The sequence below is a fragment of the Ambystoma mexicanum genome, chromosome 8 (assembly GCF_040938575.1).
Source record: "Ambystoma mexicanum isolate Mex_15411 chromosome 8, UKY_AmexF1_1, whole genome shotgun sequence".
NCBI lineage: Eukaryota > Metazoa > Chordata > Amphibia > Caudata > Ambystomatidae > Ambystoma > Ambystoma mexicanum.
In genome coordinates, this window is record NC_090929.1 from 1,253,781,707 (window position 1) to 1,253,807,013 (window position 25,307).

General features: G+C 43.3%; 1 protein-coding gene across 3 annotated transcripts in view; it reads left to right on the top strand.

The window, feature by feature from the left end:
- Window positions 1-2,290: 2,290 nt before the first annotated feature.
- The window catches only part of IDE (insulin degrading enzyme), a 2,084,778-nt gene continuing 2,061,761 nt past the window's right edge, over window positions 2,291-25,307 (top strand). Inside the window, exons 1-2 of one of the 3 annotated variants that reach the window (XM_069611369.1) lie at window positions 2,301-2,458; window positions 23,546-23,729. In XM_069611369.1, the coding sequence (XP_069467470.1) occupies window positions 23,599-23,729 (131 nt within the window). In that variant the 5' untranslated portion in view covers window positions 2,301-2,458; window positions 23,546-23,598. Of the gene's footprint in view, window positions 2,459-20,487; window positions 20,572-23,545; window positions 23,730-25,307 lie in introns of all 3 variants that reach the window. The other 2 variants (XM_069611371.1, XM_069611370.1) reach the window with 2 other exon arrangements.

A 25,307-nucleotide genomic window follows, 5' to 3' on the forward strand; every position in this document is an offset into this window, starting at 1 on the left:
ACTTGACTGACATTCAATCTGATAGCTTGCGTGAGATTCAGCTGAAACCTCATTATAAATCCATTGATGTCTGGAATAGAGCATTCTTATCAGTCCCTCAGAGTCATTTTGGCAGGCTATACCATGCTTTTCCTGCCAAGAAATTCTAAATATACACACATTGAACTGTTGCCAAAGAATTACTCATATTGAATGAATAAAGTTTTTGCCACCATCTTGTTTTCCGGCATCCATTAAAAAAATGAATTGAGTCCTTTCAGCCTGAATGTTCTGTGTAGCTACCAAATGATGAGTTATTATTTCTATTTTTATGCGTAACATTTTTCCTATCCAGTTTTCAGACTAGAATTTCGATATTCATGATGTACGTGTAAGACCTGAGATACGCTCAACTGCGTGGGGCATTCTGACCCTAAAAAATATATGTCGCCCTAAAATGTGCCCTTTGTCCTGAAAAGCACTATAATTCTGAGTTTTGCAATACTGGCACCTTTGATCAGCCTGACATGTTATCTACATTCAGTTTGAGGGGGGTCTAGCACCTAATCTACAACAGCTTTACTATACCCATCCTGAATACAAGATTACAGTTGCAGCACCCAATGGTATGCAAGCTTAAACAAATCTCATTTGGGTTTTAAAACTTTGTTCATTCTAATTTGGGGATTTTTCTTCCTGTTTTTAAATTCTTTATTTTTGGTCAGCACACTTAAAACTTATATTCAAACATGACTGCACTCCCATAGGAGGCTGACACTCAAAATGGGCATATGTTTTAATTGTAAACACCCCTTCCCTGCAAACTCATTCCCCCCTCCCTCCTCCCATCCCCAGTGGGTTGACCAGCAGCAAGAACAATGACACATCTCCATTCTCTGGCATCTTTGGGGAATCATCTCAGAGAGGCTACAACACCACAATGGTGAAGTCTCCTGGGCCTGTGTGCCCCCCTCTGATTGGCCCGGTGCTTTGCCCAGTTTTGGGCCATCCCATTTCAGCCCCACCTTCCCATGCACTGGATGGTTACGGCTGCAAGCCATATTTCCTCAGGAACGGAGCCCATTCCATTTCCCTTGATGGCTGCAGGTTGTGCATGGCCCCTGCAATGTTCTCAATCTCTTATATCTCACGTGCCTTAAGGGCCCACATATTTTCCCTCGTAGTTCTGTGCCTTTCGACTTTATTACCATACACACCCTGGCCGCTAAGAGTAGAAAGTGCCTCATGTGCAGTAGACGTGCCCATCCGTCTTCTCCCTCCTCCACACCAAACAAAACCAGCAAGAGGCTAACCACCATATCAATTCCGTCCAGGTCCCTAATCCATCCTAACACCTCTTTCCAATACCTCTGTATTCTAGGGCATGTCCACCACATGTGCCAGTAGTCTGCTCTCTGAATTTAGCATCTCAATTTTGGGATTTAAAACTTTTTACAGCAAATTAAAAAAAATGCAGAGCAGTTTGACCAAACCTGCTTCGGTCATTATTCCACACAACATGCAGTGGTGTGCTCTCTTCCCATTTATCACCCACCATTTAAGCACCTTTTAAGGGACAATATTCCCACAGCAGGCTCCTCTGTGCTAGCACTTAGACCCCCCCAAAACCCTCCCATCCCTGTTATTGTAATGCTTTGTTGACACAAAGCACCTCAGAGGCAGAAGCTTAGCTACCCTGTCAAATACCTTCCCGGCTAAGCTCAGTTTAGTAAGCTGGGATGGCATTTGACAGTTAATACAGTTTCAGAGGAACAATGTCGGACGTTCACTGTCGCGGATAGTCCCACTGTTGATCACAAGACAAAGCCCATGAAAACGAAATTCCGGGAAAATATGGGCCACCTTACACACACATCTGTCCTGGGGATTCTAGGACCCAGGATCCTCGTTTGGAAATGAATAAGGAAGGTATACCTCCTGGAGAGGGAGGGCAGTTAAAGTTGGAAAAGGGTTCCTGTCGGTGGAGCCGGGGCCTCAAAAGTAACTAATGTGACGAGGAAGAGGAAGACTAGGAGTAATGAGGATTAATGGAAAGTAATCGAGGCATTTCAGTGAGTTGAAGCTACACTTTCCCAAGGGGCGGCGTAGACAGTGTCTTAAAACGTGCACATGTGCATGAATGCAAAGGGCATGCGTACGGTTTAGGTAACTAGAAGTTCAGCAACGAAAACAAACAGAGCTGGGGCGCCAGTATGTTCGAGGGAGGAGCCAAAGATTCAGAGGAGGAGGAGAAAGAAGGTCAGAGGGTAATATCACTAAGCGTCTGGCGGACTTGGCGCATGCGTATTTCACCGCCTGACACTGAAGGGATTGTATAGGCGCGGTGTTTTGAGGACAGTGCCTTATAGTGCCGGTAGTTCTTTGGGCCTCTTGGGTAACTGTACACTTTAGGACCCTGTTACCTGGAGTTTTTTTTGTGGGGACCGGTACCATTAGAGGACCTCGAAGAGGAAGCTGGGTGAGTAGTGCGTCCGAGGGTGTCACTGCCAATCTGGGCACAGGTACCTGAGGTTGTGTGAGTTGTAGTGGTATGAGCAGCACTAGTCATCGGTACTAACGGCTGTTTTCATGGCGGTGGTGGGGGGTTGGCACTGGCACTGGGCGGCGGCATAGCCCAGGTCGCTTCCTTTATTGCTGATTCACCGTCCCGTAACCACAAATGGCCAACATAAAAAACTGATTTGTACTCCAAGGCTAGTTTCCCGTTTCCATCCCTCCACGCCTGCACATATGTCTGCAGTAAAATACTGGTTTTGCTAGGACTAAACGAATATACTGCACGTGCTTGAAAGAATATAGTTTAGTACCTTAAGTGCAGGTCACTCGGGTGCACGTGTCTCCGTTTCTTGCTAAAGCATTATACTTCAGTAAGATTGCTTCCTGTTACTTGGGTTGAATGGATTACAGAGATACATGTTAAAGGTATTTGTACCGAGCACCGTCACCAACGGAATTGGTCCCCAGGCGCTCTGGCGGATCTGTAAATGATCAGTTGGGATGGGTTAGTAAGGTGAAGAGGGAGTAGGATAGTGAGAGGAGTGGTGTTCTGTTGGCAGCTTCAACTCGGTATACACCAGATGCTGAGCTTTGGTGCGGGTATTGGATCGGTGTCAGTCCGCGTGTGCTGTTGCTCCGGCTTATGTGTTGTTGCAGTGTTGTGAATTGCGTGCGGCTTGTTGTGCGAGAGATGGTTGTGTGAGTTTTTTGAGTGAGATAAGTATGCAGAGTTTGAGCTTATATTGGTTAGTGGGTTACCTGACCTTTAGCATGCTAACATTCACAGTTCTGTCCAAGTGTGGCACCTGCTGACCCTCACAACTCTATCTGGATGCGGCGCAGGCCAATGCTTAGGATTCCATCTAGGTGTGGGCATGCCAACATTCACAGTCCGATCCAGATGCGGCGCAGGCCAATATCCACAACTTCCGAGTGTGGCATATGCCAACATTCAAGTTTCACCCAGTTGCAGGAATGCCAACATTAAAAGTCCAGTGTGGACATGCCTATATTCACAATTCTATCTAAGTGTGGACATGCTAATATTCAAAGTCCTATCTGGATGGGACGCGGGCTAACATTCACGATTCCATCTAAGTGTGGACGTGCTAGTATTCACAATTCCATCTAAATGTAGGCATGCTAACATTCAAAGTCCTATCTAGATGTGACGCAGGCTAATATTCACAATTCTGAGTGTGGGAATGCTAATATTGAAGTTTCATCTAAGTGCGGTGCTTGTTGGCCTTGACAAGTATGTTTGTATGTAATGCAAGGCAACTTCGACAATCCTGTCATGAATAGGTTCAGTATGGTGGTCACATTTTTCTTAGTGAATGTGGTGTGAGTCTATGGCAGTCTATGCTTATCTGAGGTAAGAGTGGTAGGGGTTTTCTGGAGTAGAGTAATTGCTCCACTCCCCACCCATGCCACACTCACAGTTTTTGTTGGTGTCTGTTGACTGCTGGCTTCCCCTGCGCACACATCTTCGAGCTACCCTTAGCCACAGGGGCTGCTGGGCAGAGGGCTGCCCTGGGAGGGTTCATATGTGGCCAGGACACCAATCATGGTGCAGGGGGAGGGTTGGGAGGCGGGATTGGGCTGGGGAAGGGGGGGGAGGAGAAAGGGGACTGGAGCGCACAACGCTTCCCCAAGACATTTCCTATATTGTGTTGTATGTATGTTAGTGCGAGGGACTGATACTTTGGGACATTAGGTCATTTTTCCGAGGTAGGGAAATCTTTGTTAGGCTAGGGAAAGATAGGTGTTAAACTCACCTTTTTATTATTTAATAAAATGGCTTTTTTGGAGTGTTTGGGAGAATTCTCAGAAATGTGCTAATTCCAAGAGTCCCCCAGCAACTTTGCTGGATTTTGAGGACTTGATTTTTTTTTTTACCTGGCCAGAGTGAGACCCTTTTTACCCACTCGCTCCTGTATTTTAACTTTGATTTTGAACTCTGTTTCCTTTGGTTGTGGAGTCTGACAACACAGGGAAGTGTTCCAGATTTCCCAAAGGTTTAAATACCTTCTCTGGGATAAACTACTGTTTCCAAGAGCAGTAAAGCGAAATTGAATTTACTTGCATTTCTAACTTTCTAGACCCAGCACACACTAGCCTACAATAGGGTTCTGGAGAGGTTATTTAGTATCCCCTTTGTCTAGCTTCTCATGTAACAATTTTATATTACACCCTTTCCTCGATGAATTGCTGGTGGCAGTGGTTTACTTTTAACTACCGTGGTGTGCTTTTACCGCGGGCTGCAGTTGCAGCAGCAGTAAAGCACCCAAGGGTTCCATTTTTGTCAAAATTGACCTGTCTTCTATTTCTTATTGTTCCGGTCCTTCTTGAGATTTACTCTGCGCGCCAAGCCAGGTTTGGACCCTTTGTTTGTTTGCTTTGCCTTTGGCAGGATTCACGAGTGAAGTCCGTCTCTGGCTCCAGGGTGCCTGGCGGGGGCAGGAAGCCAGGGAGGTGGCGAAACTCCCTGTGCTTTTTCTCCTAGGAGACAAGAATACACTTGTAAGTGATTGGCCGGCTGGCTGTCTGGCAAGGACAGCCACCCTATTGGGCGACTGACAGCTGGGCTGGAATGAATAGGAGAAACGTGCATAAAAGGTAAGGCTTCAGAGTCGACCACTGGACGAAGGAACCCGAAGAAGAACTTCAAGAGGACGCCTGCTGCAACTCCTGGATCATTGGTTTGCCCGGTGAAGCCCTGCTGCTATGCTGAAACTCCAAATATGTATCGACAGAGAAGCCACTCCAAGGACGACTTCTCACCTTGAGTTGGTGGGACCAATCAACTCCAAAGTAAGCCACCTGGACATCCTCTCTGAGCTGGTTGAAATTCCACTGCAGTTGCTCCTGGAACCGAATAGCCTGGGAGAGGAACACCAGATAGTGTGCATTGCTTTTAAGCTGGCAAAGAGCTCCAGGAAGATCCTCCGGACTCCCAGGAAGCAGGACCGACCAAGCCTGAGCCACCTCAACAGAGTGCTAGACCCCCATATGGAAGGAAAGTCCATCTCGACAGCCAGGAACCGCAGTGGTGCTGTTTGCAGTAGACACGAGGAGCTCAAACGCTGAAGTGCCACTTGTTTGAAGATTGCCGGTTGCGGTCAGTGACCGTCCCATTGCAGTGCAGGAGTCCCCAGACGTCCTCCCTCTTGTCCCCACGACTGAGGCCCAGGAACACCAGGATCTGCAAAGCTGCACAGGAACAGAAGTCATCTGCTGCACTTTTCTTCAACCTAAAGGTACTGTACAGACTAAGAGAACTTATCTCTTGTTGGGTAACTGCACTTGTTCTCCGTTGGTGAGACTTGTTGTGGTTGCTCTGTAGGGTTGCTGACGGCTTCTTTATTTCACAAGCCTAAACAGCATGTCACCCTACTTTGAATTCTTCTGGTCTACAAAGACTTCTAAAACATTGTGCAAGACGTTTTACCTACCTCTGAGAAGTGCTTCAGCTCACCTAGACTTTTACTCAAATGACCTTGGCCTAGCCTGGCTCCTTGAATGACTCTTCTTCCCTCTGTTAGTGTGTTCTGTCTTCCTTCCAGGAAGGGGTTAACTAACTTTGCATGGGGGGGTTACAAAAGTACTTGCCTGCTTTGAGAATACTTGAGATCTCTTGTTGTGTCATAATAACCTTTCTCTTTGACAAACTCTGATTCTTTTTTTTATTTTTTATTTTACTTTATTCAATTTACAAATTTTTTTTTTTACAAGAAATAAAAAATTTCCCATCCTTTCCCACTTTGATATGTCCGTTCCAACTTAAGGAAAAGGGAAGACCGGGGAGACAGAGAGCGAAAGAAAGAAAGAGGGATTCCTTGGCACGGGGCTGGTTGTAGACATTGGGGACAAGACTGGGGATCGGTCTCCCTTCCGATCTAACGAAGAATAGGAAGGGCTCTCAATCAGGTCTCATTCTTGATCTTCGAGTTTCAAGTTCATAAAGAATTGCGAGACCGCAATCACATGAGAGGTATTATCTCCCTCTACTAGTCTGTTCCACCAGTCCTCTTCTCCACATATAGTCGACTCTTTGAATATGTGTGCAAGTGTCTGCTTCTCAGATTTGTCAAGTTTGTACATGACAATAACAGGTGTCGCAGTGACTCAATTTGATCTTTCTTTTTACAGAAACGGCAGCTGTTTTCCAACAAGATTTTTCTTATCGCTCTGATTTCATTAGTTGGCGGGAGGTTCATTCGGAAATTCATAAACATGTTTCTCAGACATCTATTTGGGAAGTTTTTCCCAAACATATCATTTATGCTCCTTGTTGTTGGTGGCTGATGTTTTATTAGTTTGCTCCTGTTTTCCAGAGATGTCGTCTGATTCCTGTCTCGTTCCCACAGTTTTTGTTTAACTTTGTCTGGGTTTTGTATTAGTTCTTCCTCACAGAACTATCTATCTCATCCAGTGTTTTTTGATTTTCTTTCACCCAGTTCGTTAGCAGGTTACTTCTTTGATCTTCGAATTCGGTGCAGATAAAAGTCGCTACATTTGGGCATTTGCTGATTTTCATCTTTCTCTGTAGCATTATTGTATTTCTTACCACCATCGACTCTAGAGATTGTAGGCCCAGTTCTTGGCGTATAGTTGGGACAGGCGTTGATGCTGGTAAGTTCAATGTACTTCGCCAGAAGAGCCCTTCAATGCGCTTCCAGAATTTTCGCGGAATCATCAGCATGGCGTCTGCGCCATATATTAGGGAAGGAACCACTTTTCCCTTGTAGAATTGCATCAACGGGATTGTTGTGAATTAACAGACTCTTCCGTCTATCACTTTGGCCTGACTTGCCAGCTTCTTTGTTTTTTCCAACAGATGTTTTTGCATTGAACACTCTTGTTTGTTGTTACTAAGAATCACCCCTAGATACTTAAATTCCTTCACCTGTTCATTCTTCTCCCCTTCCAGGGTCCATCTGAAGTTTTCGGTACGAGTGTTGTGTTTTTCCATGGTCATGACTTTGGTTTTGGTTTTTATTAATTTCCACGTTGTTCTTCTTTATATAGACTGCCAGCTCGTTTAATTGGCGCTGACGGCCAATCGGCTTGTAATCCAGTAAGATAAGGTCATCCGCGTAAAGTAGTCTAGAGATCTTAGATCTTCCTACTGTCGGTGGAAATGAGCGGATCTCTAGTTCTCCATCTTTCATATCCCAGAGGTATGAGTTGAATAGCGTCGGGGCGAGGGGACGCCCTTGCTTTACTCCTCTGGCCGTGGGAATTTGTTCTGAAAGGAGCCCTTCTCGGTTTAAGCGTACCCTAATAGAAGTGTTTTGGTGAAGAGCTCTAATGGGTTCCAAAATGCCTTCCGGGCAGCTTTTTGCTCTTAGTTTTTTCCCGTAAGATTTCCCGGTTGACCTGGTCGAAGGCCTGGACCAGGTCAACAAATGGCAGATGGATTTTTGGACTTTCTTCATGGATCTTACTTTTTAAGATGCTTAGCAGCAAGATGTTTGGAGCCGTCCCTGCGTCCTTCACAAACCCAGATTGGAGAGGGTCTTCATTGCCAGAGGTTCTTGCCCATTTTTGAAAGTTTTCCAAAAGTAATGAGCCGAAAATTTTCCTGACAACGTCGAGGAGTGCTATTGGGCAATAGTTCTTGGGTTCCTCTCTTGGTCCATGTTTCTAGATTGGTACAATAGTTGCAGTTGTCCATGAGGTGGGTATGGATCTGTGTAGTGTGCAGTTCTTTATAACCGCCCATTCTTCTTGATGTTCTTTTAGGTCGGCGTTTGTGATGCCGTCTGGCCCGGGGGCCCTTGAATTGTTCAAACAAACCCATTTTCTCTTGATATCGTCCTGCTCCCACGTTGGCACCCAAGAGGTATTAGAGGTTGCTGGAATTGTTGGATTATGCCACCTGACTTTCTGGAATAAGTTTCTAAAGTGCTTCATCCAAGCATCTTCTCCAACAAAATTGTTTATTGGATTTGTTTGGATCCCTGACGTTGTTCTTATCAAGGTCCAAAAGTCTCTTGATTTCCTGCTACACACCGTCTTCAGCATTGCGGCTGCATCTGCCTGGGTAATTACTGCTCTTTGATGCCGTAGCCAGCTTTTGTATGTCCTTTCCGCGACTTTTACTTGATTCGCCATCTCAGGAGTATGTGTTTTACTTGCAAGGCGTTTAAGTTTTCTTAGTTTTTTTCCTCTCTTCCACAAAGCATTTATTAAATTCGTGTATGTGGGTTTTTATCTCGCGGTTTGGCCACACTTTTTTTTTCTTTTCGTAAAACTTTTAATAGTGGAAGGTAATCGATGTTATCTTTTTCGTTTTTCGACCCCCTTTGCCGCTTTAATTTGCATATGGTAGTATAACTGCCCATTAGTTCTTCCACTGCGTTTGCCGACAGTCTTAACCTTGTACCTCCTTTACACTCCTCAATCTCGGCAACCATTGTTGGCCTGGGACTCCTCGTGTTGGTCCATTTTACTTTTAATAAGTTATGGTCACTATTAGATGTTTTCACCACCTCGAAATCAACCATAATCCTCAGCATTCCATTTGAGACAAATATGTGATCTAAATTTGCACTCTGGTTGTTTCTTTCCCATGTCGGGATTAGTAGGCCATTGATGAGCATCGATGTTTCTAAACTGTGAAGATCCCATGCTGACATCGCCTCCTTCCATAGGTGGCCTCGGACCATATTTAGTGGGACTTTTTTCATCGTACCATTGGCAATGTTACTTTTAGGGCAGACCGCGTTAAGGTCCCCACAAAGAATACATTTGTGCGCCCATTCTAAGTGTGTTTTTTCTAATATGCTGTCTACTAATTTCAAGAAGTCTTCGTTCTTAATTGCTGCAGGGTTCCAGTAGGTGTTTATCAAAACCACTGTCTCGTCCTTTGCAATTTTTTGGTTGTTGGTATCCGTCGATGTTTTTGTCCATTTTAGAACGGATACTTGGAAATGGGAGTTTGACAATTCTGTTTTTATATGTTGGATTCCTACTCCAGATCTGATGGCTGTCAGTAAGCCTGACGATGGACGGCCTTTTCCAGAACGCGTTGCTGGGGATAGGAAGGTTTCATATCCCTCCAAAAGGGGTTTGTTAGTTGGCCATGTCTCTTGGGGACATAAGATGTCAAAGTCCCCAAGATTGACGTCGCTTATTGCCAAGAGGTGACTGAAACCTCTAGTATTCCAACTTCGCATTACGATGGTATCTTTCCCTTCTTCCGACCCTCCTCCATGCACTTGATCCGTGCACTCCCTTACTTCTCTGAATGGCTAGCTCTTCTTAGTTAATGCTTTCGAAATCCACGACCATCTGGAGAGAGCACCTTGTTCTTCATCGTTAGGGTTGTTCGTGGTTGTTTGTCCATTTTCCCTGGGTAAGTCTTCTTGTGCAAATGTTATTGTCAGGCTCCGAAGAGGACCCTTGGGGTGTCTTCCATTATTCAGAGGGTCCAAATATGGAGTTTTCACTGTTTCAACTATTGTAGGATTTCCTCTTTGGGTCGATCTCTCCCGAGTATCGAGCTGCGTTGAGTTTGTGGACTCTACCTCTTTTTGTATCGACCTTTCGATTGATCTAGATAGGGGTCCTTTTGAACGGGCCCGCATCTTCTATTGTTTTGACTGTGTGTTATCTTGTGTTTCCAGTTTATTGTTTCCATGCTGCAGTTTTTGGCTTCTTAAATGGCACTCACACAAGTCGTATCCCAGCATTTGGAAACTTTCCAGTTCCCCTGTTATCATTGCTCTAATTAATGGAGAGGGGATGTGTAGATAGACAGTCTCTTTTCCCCGAGGTGCTGAATTCCACAAATCTGATGTCACCAGAATTAATCTGCCTCAGGTTTGGTATACATTTCATTAGGGCCATTGTGTTCTTCCTATTCATTATCAATTTATCTTGCATGTTCCCCACACGTTCAAGTTTGAAAGACATTTCACTTCCAATTTTTTTGCTGTATGGGATGTAAGCATCTTTCTCATTTTCTGAAATGTTATTTCTTTTATTTCTTGGGTTTCTCACGTGGCTTGAGTCTCTTGAGTTTTTTTTTTTAATGTATTCTTTCTTTTGCTTATTAACAGATTTGACTTCCTCCCAGGACTGGGTTTTCATAGGTCTTTGTGTACTTGATGAACTGCTCCTGTGTTTCCTATCCCATGGGTCAGGTTCTTTCTCTCTGGAGTCAGTCCATCTTTTTTCTATTCCTATTGATGGCGTTTTGTCCCTTTTGCTAACCGTGGGTGCCCCAGCAACTTTGTCGCACCTTTCTTTTAAGGTGAGAAATGGGCTTTTTGGTCTTTTTCTGCGTTTTCATTAGTTTTAGCTCCTTGTTCTTTTGTCGCACATTCCAGTTGTTTCATCTCTAAACTGGATTTGTGGTCCCCACTCTCAACGGAGTAAACCGACAGATCCGTAATATCGATGCTCTCTTCCCGGTCTTCAATCTCCTTTTGTTGTCTGTTTAAGGGCGAATCTTGGTCTAATTTTTCTACAGTTGGGGGGTCTACTTCTCGAAAGAACACTGTTCGCTTTTTCACTTGTTCATTTGACTGCATTATTTTGTTCTGGGAGTTTGATGGCTCCTTTGTCATCTCCGTATGGACTAACTTTGTTTCTAACGTAACCACTCTGTGTCCAACTTTTTTTACATTAGTTTTTTCATTTGCCAAAAGCGGGTATATTGTTTGTTCCAATATTTGTGGTTTGGGTTGTCTTTGCTCCGGGTTCTCGTTTTGGGATTTCGCTCTTTGAGCCTTGGTTTGAGGCTCTCTTACTCCTACACCCTCGACGGGCGTCATACTCGGCACGTCTTTTTCCAGGGTCAAGACAACACACCCGTTTGTAGATTGTTTCGTTGTTGCACCCTGTGATTTTCCCCCCTTGTTGATTTCTTACTTTTGTTTGGGGGCCTTTCTTATGTTCTTCTCAGACATTCCGAGGGGCGATCTCGCTCTCTTTTGTCATTTTGGTTTCACCCAGCTGGTTTCCTTCCTCTCTAACCGACTCTTTCCTGGCTACTTTAGGTGTATCCTCAGTCTGAGTGGCGGTTGAGTTGTTTTGCTGGGTATGCTTTGTCGCTTCTTTGTTTTGTTGTCTGATTCCAAATGCCAACAGTCTTATATTAATGTCCACAGGGTACTAGTTACTAAAGTGACCCGAGGGTGTAGGAAGTGTCTGTGTACATCCCAAAAGGGTACTTACTGATTTAGAAATATTTAGAGTGTGTATTTTGGAGTGTATTTGTGTGTTACTATTATATTGTCCCTTCTGAAGAAGGGTTAGTTGACTGTTACATGAATAATTGTTTAATCAAGAAACCTTGTGTGTAAGAGATTATTTGAATACTTGTCACTGTGAATGTGCGACTCCTACAGCTCACATTGACCCCTCTTGAGATAAGCCTGGCTGCTCAACACGCTAGCAACCAGTGTAATACATACTTAGAACAAAAGGTTGGTTTCCTATTGCCAGGAGGTCAGGGTTGTTGAAGTGCACCCAAAGGGTACTGCATACAATCTTGCCTAACATGGAGAAAACTATCTACTTGTCTGTCTCCCATTTCTGACCCCTCAAAGTACTTCTCTCCATCTCCTGCGGGCTGCCTTTTTTTACTAGCTTTTGTATGCATTGAAGGTTTTGTATAAATCGTCTGACTTACATAGTCATGTTAAACTATATATATCTGCTGAAGTAGTACAATAAAAGGTTGATTGCAAACATTTCATAACTGGTTAACAGTAATTAAAATTCTTGTATTCTCCATTGAACATTAAGAATAGATTTCGAAACTCTTTTTGAACATCAATGTACATGGCAATTTCTTTAATCTGGTTCTGTCGAGTTCCCCAGATAGGGTTTAACACCAACACAAGATTATGTACTGCTACACACCAAACAACCCTTCTAGTAGTTTGCCACACCAAATAAAATGTACACTAAATCCCTTTAAGTGTGCTGAAACACTAACATGTATCATGTATCCACCACCGCCCAAGAACACCCAAAAAGGGACATTTGCAACTTGTTCATGTGTCTCAACTTTCATCACAGGCTTCATCGCCTTGCTAAAACATCAAAACAATTTGTTGGTCATTCTGTCACCTTTCCTTGTTTCAAAAAAGGATTTCTTATAAACAAGCTTCCAATGTTGCTTATGCTCTTCTAAAAAGCATCAGCCCAGCACTACAGCTTAAATCGCCCTTTGGACAAGACACAGCTGAAAAATTGAAAAAGTTGAAAATGTACAGCTCTCTGTATGCAGGCTTTGATCCCCAATACTCTGTCTAGCCAGCACAATAAGGCACAAACAACCACAAATATTTTACAGCTACCTCAAATCATCTAATTAAAGGTTTCCATGGTTAGCACTTGCTTTCAAATTCCAGCGCTAAAAAGGCAGCAGCCGATGAGCAACCAGTCTGCCTCTTCAAACGGATCCATAATTCCGGCTACTGGAACCGTTTGAAGAGGCAGACTGGCGAATAAGCCTGTGTCCTAGGCACATTTCCAGGCATACCAATGTTAGAGCGAGTGCCTCCTGCAATCCTGCATGAGCAGAGACTGACTCCACAACCTCCAAATCAACATCATGTCATTGGCAGGCAGTACAAGCCCATGAGGTTCCATGCGCAGGTCAAGACACTGCTAGAGAAGCAGGGACTGAACAGGCGGGAAAAAAATGCAGATTCAAATTTAACAGGAACTTCTAGAGACCCATTTCACCTGATACCCAGAACTTGAGGGGCAGCAACAGTAAAATTGTTGCCCAGAACCAACATTCACATGGAAATCCATTGATACCAGTCACAACAGTTCAGTTTCCAGAAGAAGGCTGGAGGATACACCTGGTGAGATGCAAAGTGCCCAGGACTGACTGCTGAAAGGCTTTTGGAGCAACCTACAGATTCTCGTTGCATACTTCAGGTCAAACAGACCCATCCCAACTTGTGTGTGTGTGTGTGTGTGTGTGCGCGCGTGTGTGCGTGTGCGTGTGCGTGTGCGCCCTTAAGCCTGCGGGTACCTGGAGCGCGTTACAAATGTAAAGAAAAAGTAAAGCCACACACAGCCTGAGCAGGTAAAGCAGCTCTACTGACTGCAGCATTATGAAGGCCGGCTCAGTATTCGTTGAGTTATAGAAGACGCGTGCCATGAAAGCGCAAAAGGACTGTTATGTAATTTACCCGATTGACTTTTTGAAGGCTGGTATTGGGTAGGGCGGCCAACGTCTTGTAGTCTAGTTTCATGGGCTGGGTCATGTAACTCACTTTTTCCAGTTCTTCTTTCTCCCATTGGGAAGACTCTCTTACCATCTCCATTTCCTTCTGAAAGAAAATAATTGGCCTGCCTCTTCTAGCATTAACCGACTAATTGGCACAGGTGTCTCTGGGAGAACAGTATTGGTCTCGCTTGGTCCTGTTCTGAACTGCTTATTCGTTACTTCTGCAAGTTGTACTTCTACCAGTGGTTGTTACTTGTTAGTGAGTCAAGCAAAGCTCATACGGCCTTTCTTGCCTCCTGCTGACACGGCATGTTGTATGCCATGTGAAACCTCGTGTATGCATACCTCATTATGGTTAGTCTTACTCTTCCTCGTCACAGTACTTGCTTTTGAGGTGACCTGACAGGAACTTTTTATTTTTTTACAATGTGTGTGTGTATACATTTATTTTGTTTAAGGGGAGCTATTGTATAAGGCTGGGATATTACCAACAATCCTCTTTCTTGACTAAGAACCATGTTATGAGCGTAGGATGTAAGTACTGTTACGGAGAAGCGTAGGACTAAGGATATTGGGGGTTAGGGCCATACGCCTAGTGATGCTGTACAACATGGACGAAGAGAAATAACAGTTAATTTAGCTAGTTTTATTAATAGTTTTGGTTTCAATTAAACCTTTACAATGTCATACAAACAGGATGAGTATCAATACATAGAAAAAAGGAATTATAAAACATTACAAATTCATGTAAACTTTCAGATCTAAAAAACTGTTTAAGATTCATTACATATCATACTTAAAATGATTATACCTTAAACCAGTTACTGAGCAGTAATTGATAAAGACAATTCAAGAGAGACTACGCATTATTAAGAATTGTATGCTTGCTAACATGGGCACAGATCTACCCTCTAAATGTATGAGCAGAGATGTCCTCCATCCACAGCAGCCTGATAATGGACACATTTGCTAAATAAATAAGTTGCACAATCGGACCCGCGCAAGAGATTAAAATATGTTTTAGATCCTCTGTAATGGTAGTGTTTTTGCAGAATGTTCAAAATGCCATGCTTTTAGGTAGATTGCTTCGTACGCAAGCAATTTTGTTGGTATTAATTAAGTTAATGCGTAATCTCATGTTCATATTACAGGCATTATGATCAGGACATTTCCGCACATACACCCCTTCTTCCCCATACCTTTTTGTGCCAATCATGATCTCGAGCATAGTGGGTGTTCTCCAATTAAATTCCAAGTCAGTATCCAGTCGTTCTGCATAATTCTAACTTTTACACGTACTGAATTTTGCATTAGCAAATTCACTTTTACATAGAGTTCCTGCATTTTTCCCATGCAGTATTCTGCAAAATCTTTTAATGGTAATCCCCCTAACGATCTCAATTTGTTTCCTAGCAGAATATATAAAGTTTCAGAGGAGGAGCATAGGATTTTCCAATACAATGAAAGGCGGTTCCACTGTATCTTGCTTTGTAGTGATAACATACCAAGGTCATAAAGTATGCCCTCCATCGGAATACATTGGGGTAGGAAGTGTAACACTTTACTCCAATTCAATAAGATACTACCTCCTCTGATAGCCAAGTTGGAAGGACTTCAAAGCTATAGACCAGTTTAGGAATCACTTTTCACCTATAACTTTTTAACACTGGTAGAAGTGAGAATTGACCAAATGTTTGCTCAATCGCCTTCATCTGCCTGACCAAAGTGAGTGCTTTCTTCTTGAGCCACTAAGGAATGTTTTGCTTGGGTAGGCAGGTAGAGGGATACTTAAGTATAATATTGATGTAGTATCTCCAGTCGTTCTCCATCAATGTGCCAAGCAGATGTACATTTTTTATCCTTGTTACAGAATGTAATTATTTTGGAATTTGAGGGGTTAATTTTCAATTGGCATATTTTCATATAACCTTCAACAGCTCGCAGTAGGTGCTGGAGTCCTATCTAAAACAATAAAATCATCGGCTTAGGCTATCCACGTTACATGCATTTCTCCCACTTTAGGGCTCACGAAGGGCGCATCATCTACAGTTTTATTTATTGGGTATTTATAATGTACCTATACACGGGTATTTATAATGCGCCTATACACAATGTGTCTCAAGGAGCTAGGATGCACCCCTGACTTAGAACAGAACAGGTAGTCATTTCTCTAGACATTGTCCCTTCTGCATAAGTCTAACTTTTATGGAAGTATCCGTATGTTTGTAGATCGAAATGTGCAGAAGCCCTCTTGGCAGGCTTCAATCATGTAGCTTAGTTCGTAACAAGGTACGTCTACTAAAGCAAAGGCCATCGAAAAGGTCTAAAGATGCAGTATAAATTGGGGCTGTATCGCTACTCCATGGATACAGGACCCAAGGAAGCAGTTACAAGCCGAACCTATGTTTCTGCTGATTCCAATTTGGAATTTACTGAGACCCTTTTCTTTTGCCCACTCTTCCAGTTTTCCTAGGATGGCTGCCACAAAAAACTTGCTATCCGCATCTCAGAGTGTAATGGGTCGATAGCTTGGCACACCTAACATATCCCCCTTTATGGGAATAATAATAGTTAATTGCATAACATTCTAACAAATTAGTGGAGATGACTCCAGATCCTCTCACCAAATGAGGGTGGTCTGAGCCGTTATCAACCTAAACTCAATAGGGGTTGACAGAAGTAAAGTATACTGCCTGAGTGGCAACTCGTATCGTCCAGATGGAGGGGAAACCCTCACAACAATGCTCAAAGTGCAGTCTTGCTCTGTGTGGAATGTCCCTTGGTTCCTTCAAGACCATAATTGATCCCTAGGGTATAGGCAGGGAGTATTTCAGTCACCAAGTCGGGAAGTGTCCCACTGTAAAATCGCTATAAGGGGAGCTGACACAGTCCATAGATGAGAAGAGTCTGCATTCACAAAACCTTCCAGCCTGGAGTTGAAGGGCTGGTGATGGACTGAACCCATCCAGGGATCCCATAGTGGGAAGAAGGGCATGAATGGAGTTGGGAGATATAAAGGTTCCAGGAGAACACACGCACGCACTCCTTCTCATTGCTCGCTGATGCTAGCTCACTATTTCGTGAGAATAATGGGGCTAGCTCTGAAATGCCCCACAATCTTCTGCATAAACCCCAAGGATAGAGGTTGCTTGCACTGCTGCATGGCGATGGCAAATATCTTGAAAAATGTGTGGGCTGCCGTTCCCTCCGTTCACCTACCAAACTGGCCAACTCCATATGATGTATTTGTAACTCTTGGCTCATCAGGGCCTGCCTAGGTTGGGGATTCATAATATATTAACACATATAAGATAAAAATCAAAACTCATGCATGCCAGCTGAGGTTGAAGAATATGTGTTGGTGTTTTACTTGTATCATTTACCTCGCCCCTGGCAGTAGACTGTAGCAGGAGACATTTGTAATATTAATTGAAGACAATGGACTAATATTCCCTCCCACCCACCTTCCAGCGGGGACGCACATGGGATAAACCAGCAACGGCGAAGGGAGGCGGTTAAGCGGGTCGGAAAGGAGGCTGAAGGGCTCGCCAGGGGGACCATCAATATGGTGGCAAGGAGAAGCACATGCGGGGAAGAATCAACTATGTCGCCTTGTCGTATGCGCTGCCTGAGTGAATGCAGAGGCTTGGCCGTGTTGCTGTGGCACCAGGGGAAACTGTAAGCTAAGTTGAGTTTGGGGCTGTTGGGTGGTGACCCCAGAGAACGTAGAGCACCCATCCAGCTGGCGTGCTCGGGAGGGTGCCTGAGCAGCTTCACCCTGCAGCCCGAGACTGCTGAGTGATGTCAGCGGCCCGGCAAGCCAGATATGGAATAAGGACCATCCCTTCACCTGGAGGCAGTGCTGGGAGAGCTTGTGGGGTCTGTCGAAAACAGACCGGGCTGATAGGGAATGGTCTGCCACTTCAAAACGCTGCGTAGGTACTCCACTAAGAAGCGAGTCCCTACATCTTGAAAGGAAAATGCACCCTGGGCTGTCCCCATTATGAATACAGTGCAGTGGGTGACGGGTCGTGAGTGATTCCACAGAGTATGACAGCATTGCATTCTGGCCCTCAAAATCCATGCATTTCACCAGTAGAGGTGTGACCAGTGTCATAGAAGGATGTGATCGGGCCTTCGCGCTGACCAGCGGGGGAAAGGACTGACTTGGCCAAATATCACTCCTTGCAACACAATCCTTTCTCTGTGCTCCTTCAACCACCTGCCTCTCGGTTTATTCTACGACTACCAACCCACCATTTACACTCCAATTTGTATGCATTCTCATCCTAAATACCTTATTGTTCTGTAAGCATTCCAAAGCCGCCTCCAAGTCCTTAGGCTGCTACTCATTCCTGGTGTTTTGGTCCTCCTTCACCTGCTCTCAGACCTCTCTACATCTGTCAAGTGACTCTGCTGCTCTTTATAGCACTTCTCTTCCTCCTGTTGCTTCCGTTGGCTACTCAAGACAGTTTATTCCCTGGGTTCTCTCTGACCTACCTTATTGTGAGCTGGGACTTTTAGTGGAAATCTTCATAAGGACCTCTATCCGTGCCTACTTTTCAGCCTCCATCTTTGCCAAAGGCTCACTTGTGTAATTCTATTACCCTTCTGGATCAAGTAAGACTTGTCCTACAAATGTTTTGTGGAGGTTCCTTGTTTTCTCCTAGTGCTGGGGAGCTTCCTGCTGTTTCCAGCTCTTTCGATGCGGCCACATTGCTTCCTTATAGCCAGTGTTGGGTATGTGTTTAGTCCCCTATTCATCATGGTATCTAACGGGGGAAGTGTAGTCCATTCCCATTTGGGTAATTTCTCTTTTCCCGGCTTGGTCTTGCCTGCTTGGTGCATTTTGGTACTTGCAGTTTTTCTCTTAACAGTGCCGCTTCCTGGTAACCACTAGCCATCCAAGGGCACTGAAGATCCTGGAGTAAGTTGGTCGTTGTGGTTTCTTAGATACTGAAAGAATAGAAAGAGATCCCTGGCCAGGACAGAAGTTAATGCGTATTGGGACAGACACAGGGGCACAAATGTACATGCATGACTCCACACCTGCTAGTCCTCCACGACCCCTCTTGAGTCCCCTCTTGACAGGGCTAGAACCCTGACCATGTCACATTCTGCTGAGATGGCAGCTGAGTATTTTTATTTTTGCTAGAATGGGCCTTTCACATAGCCTGGATTTGTTCTTTTTAAGCCTCTTTTTAGGTTGCGTGAGATTACAAAACAATGCCTAAAGAATTATTATAACTCCTTTCTGAATTCTCCAAGTCTGTTAATCAGAATATGGTTCTGTGTGTTCTATGGCTTGCATCATGGCATGTTCATCCGTAAACGCAGGAACATTGGCTTCACAATAGCTTTTCCATTGGAGAGGTTTGGAAGTTTTTCTCTTTTCCATCCTATCACTAGGGGGCTGTGTTTGTTGTCTTTCAGCAACCGAGGATAACATTTTTTCAAATCGGAACAAATTCCCGTAAGGTTTTTTTTTGTTGATGTAAATGCGCCCCTTACCTGTATATCTGCCTTGAGGCAAGGAACATTGTAGGGTCTTTATTTTTGACCCTCGAAAGAGCCTGTTTCTGTTGTTGGATTACTTGGCATGCAGGTTTTTTAGATTTGGTTATTCTGTTTCATAAGGCACTAAAGGATTTTCTTTTCTCTTCAAGACTGCGAACCTGAGTTTGATATTTTTTTTTTCAACACCGAATGTGTAATGTTAACAGGCCAATTAGTGGTTGTCTAGCGCTCAAACTCGTGCTTAAGAATCTTAGATTAATCATTCAAATATTTAGGCTGTTTTGAGTCATATGTGGCAGTTGCTTGTGAACTATTTGTTTTCCCTGCAGTTTTTCGCCTGTTTACATAATTTTGGGCTTCTGGTTACTCGGTTCTCTGATCCTGCCTCCATAAGATGAACTCATCTGAAGTATGGAACTTTTCTGCTGTTTTTTTCCCAGCTTCCTGGTGGTGTTTTATAAGCATGTGAGCGAATTAAATAGGGTTTCTGCTTTGATGCTTTTCACTTGTGTGTCTCTCCACCTACAATGGGTATTTGCTTAACTTTGCTGCCTCTTGGGTTTGATGGATCAACTATCCTCTTACGGAGAGCGGTATGGTAGCCTCCTGAACTGTCTTTTCTTCGTTTTAAAAAGTCTGTATTATTCAGAAGCTATATTTTGGGAATGGTGTTGTTTTAGCTTCCTTAGGCTAATCCTTTTTGGGTCTCTGAACTCTTTCTTTTGATGTTTTTCGGAGTGTTCTTCTTTGCTTAATTTTCCGTATTCTTGTGCACATTGCTATGGTACTCGTTGAGTAAAGAATGTGGTGATTTGGGATACAGAGGTAATGAATAGAATTTGTCCCCTTGGAAAGGATTTGCACCACATTTAGTGATAAATGTAATGCTGTGATGAAGGACCGGGATTGATGAATATGCAGTCCATCAAAATGTTGAGGAACTATGCAACTGGCAGCACATCGTGATTCCCAATCCAATAATATTAATTTGTGGTATGTCCTGGTTTGCTTAGTTTTACGTTTTACTGGGTGTTATTAGATTAAAGTAATGCGCGCACCGAGAGAGTGCTGTTTGCTGTCGTGGCCTCATGCTGGAGAGAGTTCTTATCAACAGCTGTGTTCAGCCGTTTTGCCTTTAACATTCAAGGACCCATTCATATTTAAATTGTGAAAACCTAACGTTATGAACTTACATTGCTGGAAACATAGTGAATGCTGAATACCTGGGTATATTGACATAAAGTTCCTTTCTGTTTCCATTTCCCCAGTTGGCTCTGCCCCCCAGACTGCCGGCACCTCTTAAAAGCACACAAGCATACGCCCCAGAAGTACTGTTGGCTGGGGAGCGAGGGGTGAGTGGGTTATTCGTTGGAGCTTACGGCTGTAGGAAAACTTTGTGAGTGTATATATAAGTGGGTATCCCTTATTTTTTTGTTCTCGGAGGGGTGGGGGAGGATTGTCTTTCGGAGGGAAAGATAAATGTGAAAACAAGAGGCTATGAAGGCAATTACCCCACTCTTGATTCAGCTTCTTAGGATTTGTGCACCAACCAGAACCGGAGTACTTCAACAATTTTCTTTTGTGTAAACGGGTCATTAGGACTGACTCCATACCATTCAAATGTAGAACACATTTTATTCAAAAAACTATTTTTTAAAAATACACTATCACAGACTGCTGAACTCAATGTTACACAGTAAAAAGTAAACCAACTCTGTTTACATATTTTGCTTTTTAAGGGGTGGGGATTAGTACGTGATCAAATAATGTCTCCGCAGACCAGTTGTCCCATTTGAGGATTGCGGATCCCAACAATAACTAAACAGACTTTAATTACTTTGCATTTGTATCATACAATTCTATAGCCGATCCACGACTCCACACAACAGCATTGCCGAACCCGGCCAAGTACGGCTATTCAGCCCTCTGGCACCCACACTTGGGAGGACCAGCCCATTCCACCTGAAAACTCAACCACCAAACCCAATTGGCCTTGAAAAAGACTTAGGTTGAAACGCGCGTCGGCTGTGTAACATATCATCATGTTATGAATATTACATTTACATCCAATGATGTCTTTCATTGGTGCTGATTATAACAAGGAATAAACCTATAAATCTCATGTTTAACACACCAACAACCTGGACCATCTATTTTCTTGTGCAAACTACCTACAAACAAATACTGGACTATCAAACCCAACCAGCGCCTTTCCAGTCCAAAAGTTTGTCACTCCCCCCACAACAATTCTATTGTTAGTCACAATATTTGCATCTAACGAGATGCTATACTATGATTTCTGTCGGTAAGGTGATGGCCATAATGGACTAGAAAATCTTTGCTGCAGTAGTGTTTAATTACATAGAGGAATGGTGTGCTGCAAATCAAATAATGGATTACAGACAAATTGGGTTCAGGAGGAATATTGGTACTAACTGTGGAGGTTTACTGCTTACTTCTCTACAGAGTCTTGTATGGTCGATGTCCCCTGTGTATCTTGCATCAATGGATTTCAGTATGGCGTTCGATACCGTTAACAGAAAGATCCTGTGGGAAAAAAGTAGAGATTTTTGGTATACCAAGTGGCATATTCGTATCTTGATCCGCTTACACAGGGACTCAAAAATGAGAGTTCGACTTAACTCGGAAGGCTTTTTGTCTCTGGTATTCAGTTCATTAAATGGCTTACGTTAGGGGTGTATTTGGGCCCTACTTTGTATAATCTGCATGTAGCAGATGTGGGCACGGCCTTGATCACAAATCATTACACACCCCCCCCGGATCCCTGAACCCTGAAAGTCAAGTGGGCGGCATACGCCGATGACTTTATTTTGGTGGACTTAACACCTATTGTTTTGCAAAGATTGATGATAAATGCCTTTGCTGAGTACATTAATTTAATTGATAATTTGCTATATTTAGGATATGCAGTCATAGCGAAACACAAAATATTTTATAGAAATGATTTGAAATCAAAAGTGGCTGGGATGATAAGACAATTGCGTCAAGTGGATCGAAAGTTTGGAACATTTATCTCCATGCTGTCAATACTATAGACTGAAATTGTTGCCCGCCATATTTTAGGGTCTCAATTAATTCCCAGTGATCTGGAGGGTGGTCTTATACAATTTGCCGAAATTCATCCCTCTTCAGATCATCTGTTACAAGCTACCTTCAGTGTATTGCTAGTATCGTTCTATGGAAACTGGCTTTGTTAAGAAAATGTTACACTAGTCCAGAGGGGAGTCTGTATAACTTGTTCGGAGGCACAGACAAAGTTGGCTTTGCAAAGGACCTACAAGAGGTCTGCGAGATGGCTTTCAACGTTATGCCCATGTGGTTTCACCCCAAAAGGGCTTGGGAGAGATGGAGAATTACCTTCTAAAATATCAGAATAAGATGTAAGGAATAGTATAATGAGGTTTAGTCTGAATGTGATGCAAACTAATCAAATCAATTGCATTCACAATCCTTTAAATGAAACAAAGGATGGTTGCAGGCATTGTTAAATACCATCAGAGGTGGAAACTTTATTACATCTAGTATTGTTCTGTCCTGCACTGCATAATATGCAGGTATGTTATTTTAAAGATTATGGAAATTTAGAATGTATACCGCACAATGATTTTTGGCTAAACCAACTGCATGGGGATTCTGTGTCCTTAAGTTGAGTGCCCTTTCTTTTTTAAAAAGGGAATGCAATATTAGTTAATATGGGAATCTGTTTTAATGTTGGTATACGTATGGTTATTTTTAAAATTTTTGTAGTACATGGTTATGCTAAGAAAACTTCTCACAATTGCAATTGAGCTAAGTGTATTCGGTAGTGTTTGTAATTTGAAAATGTCTTCGTGTGAATATCGTTGATTGCTGTCAAACTGAGAACCTTTCTTTGTTACAGAAAGGAAGACTTTATCAAAATGTTTGTGTAAATATTGTAGATGTCATAGGAAGGAATTATAATTGGCCATGATGGAAATATATTTTTGCAAAGGGTTTTTATAAACGGTATACAAAAAAAAAACAATTATATGTATTGCTCCAACTCGGAAGGTAGTTGGAGAGTTAAAGGCAAAACATCTGGGCTTTTAGACTTTATGGATGCCTTTCTGGCACCGTGCCTTGTAAAGTGGATTTTGCACTTAGTATGGCATTTTAGTTTTATTTACAGGTAATGGTTTCATCGAATTGGATTCTTTTCTAATTGTACTTGTTACATTATTTGTTGTGGTCGGGGGGGGGGGCTGATTGGCAGACTTAACAGCTAGTTTAACTTAACAAGTATTTTTAAAGCGCAAGACTTGAATGGGCTGTGTCTCCTCACAGAGTCCTCATTCTGCCTGATATATTGTGCACATTCTTGACTCATTGAGGTGTTGATGTGGACTGCTGCCAGGATGATGGTTGTGGGCAAGATCCTCCCGCGCTGCTCTTCGTGGAGTCTGATGCTGCAGTTTCAGGGTTGCAGTCTTCGTTGCCCATCAGAGATGGCCTCCATGTTAACAAGACGGTATGTGGTGTTAAGGGCTGTGTTGAGAGATGGGGCAGAGACCACCTTCATCTTCTGCATAAGCAGTCAATGAAACTGAAATTGTACTATGCTCTTGCCATAACTGCCATTGCTATCTAGAATTGGATTATAGGAGCCTTTTCATCTTGATTTTACTACTGCTAATTGAAGTATACATAGTATCTATAGTTGACATTTGAGGGTGTGATAGCTGAAGGAAATTGCATTTTGTCTTCATAAAATGTAATATAATTTTTTTTAATTTATTGAGAAAGTATATCGAACAATCATAGTTGTGTATTGCTCAAGCAAAGCCAGTCGAGTTGTGCACAGACCCCTTTTTATGGCAAAATATTCCATATGCAGACCAAAACCATTACTATCTGGGGTGTGTAAGGGTGCAGTGGTACGAGACTGACTCACAGGTGTCATGGTTGTTGTTAACTCCTATTTTCAATAAAGTAAAAGGAAAACCTATCTATCCCTTAGAAGGGTTTCCTTGCCTCAACTAAAATGGCAAAGTTTGTGTCAGAATGTCTGATAAGTAATAGTCCACTGTTGTATGTCCAAACTTCTATCCCTTGCGCTTAGAATTTAAAGACAAAGTCGACCTTCTTGGTCCAGAAAAATGACTCCCTTCTTCTGGACTGGGGACCGAGGTCCACCTCCTGGTGATGCAAACACAAAACACAAGTTCCAACTGTTTCCTTGGATTGGTTGATCCCCAAGAAAGTTCCAGTTAGCTTACTAGTTCAGTGAGTAGAATGGCTTTCAACACACTGGGTTTCACAATTCCCTTGGCCAGTGGGATGACTCCCCCCCCCCCCCCCCACCCCCCACCGCTACCCCTCCCACTACCCCCTCCCTGCCTAATCTTCCTTAGGTTTCATAGCACCAGAGGGAATGTCTCCATTCTACTGGTCTTTCTCCAGCTTGGTTTCACAGTTCACAGTGCCAGGGGGAATGCCTCCCTTCTCGTGGCCTTTTTCAGGCAACTCTCACTGCCAGGGGGAGTGTCTCCGTTCCCTAGCCTTTTCTCAGGTTAACTTTTGTTGGGTTTCTGGAGAATGCCTCTCTTCTCCAGGTATCTGGCTCTCTGGTTTCACAATACCCAGGGGAATGACTTCCTTCCCTTGGTTTCTTTACAGTTCATACAGCCAGGTGAATGACTCCCTTTACCTGGCCTGGACCAACTTGGCTCACTAACCTGCCAAATATGATTTAGCTTTCTTGAGCTTTAATCTTCTCAGTCTCTCCCCATTTGACTGTGACCAGGAAGATTTCCGGCATATTCTCCGCTCACCGATTTTGTACATCTCAATAGAATTGCAATCTACTGCCATCTAGTGATCAAAATAGGACATGGCATCGCATTCACTAAATTCACGGTAGGTGCTAATGACAGCGCCTGCATAGAGATAAAAGTGACTTATCAGGCGCCCAATCATAAAACCCATGAGCTAATTAGCACCTGGGAATTTTGAACCCTGCCCTTGGTTTTCTCATTTATTTCCATGGCTTACCAACACCAGGGGGAATAACTCCCTTTCCCTGCCTTCTCTTTAAGGTTCACATACT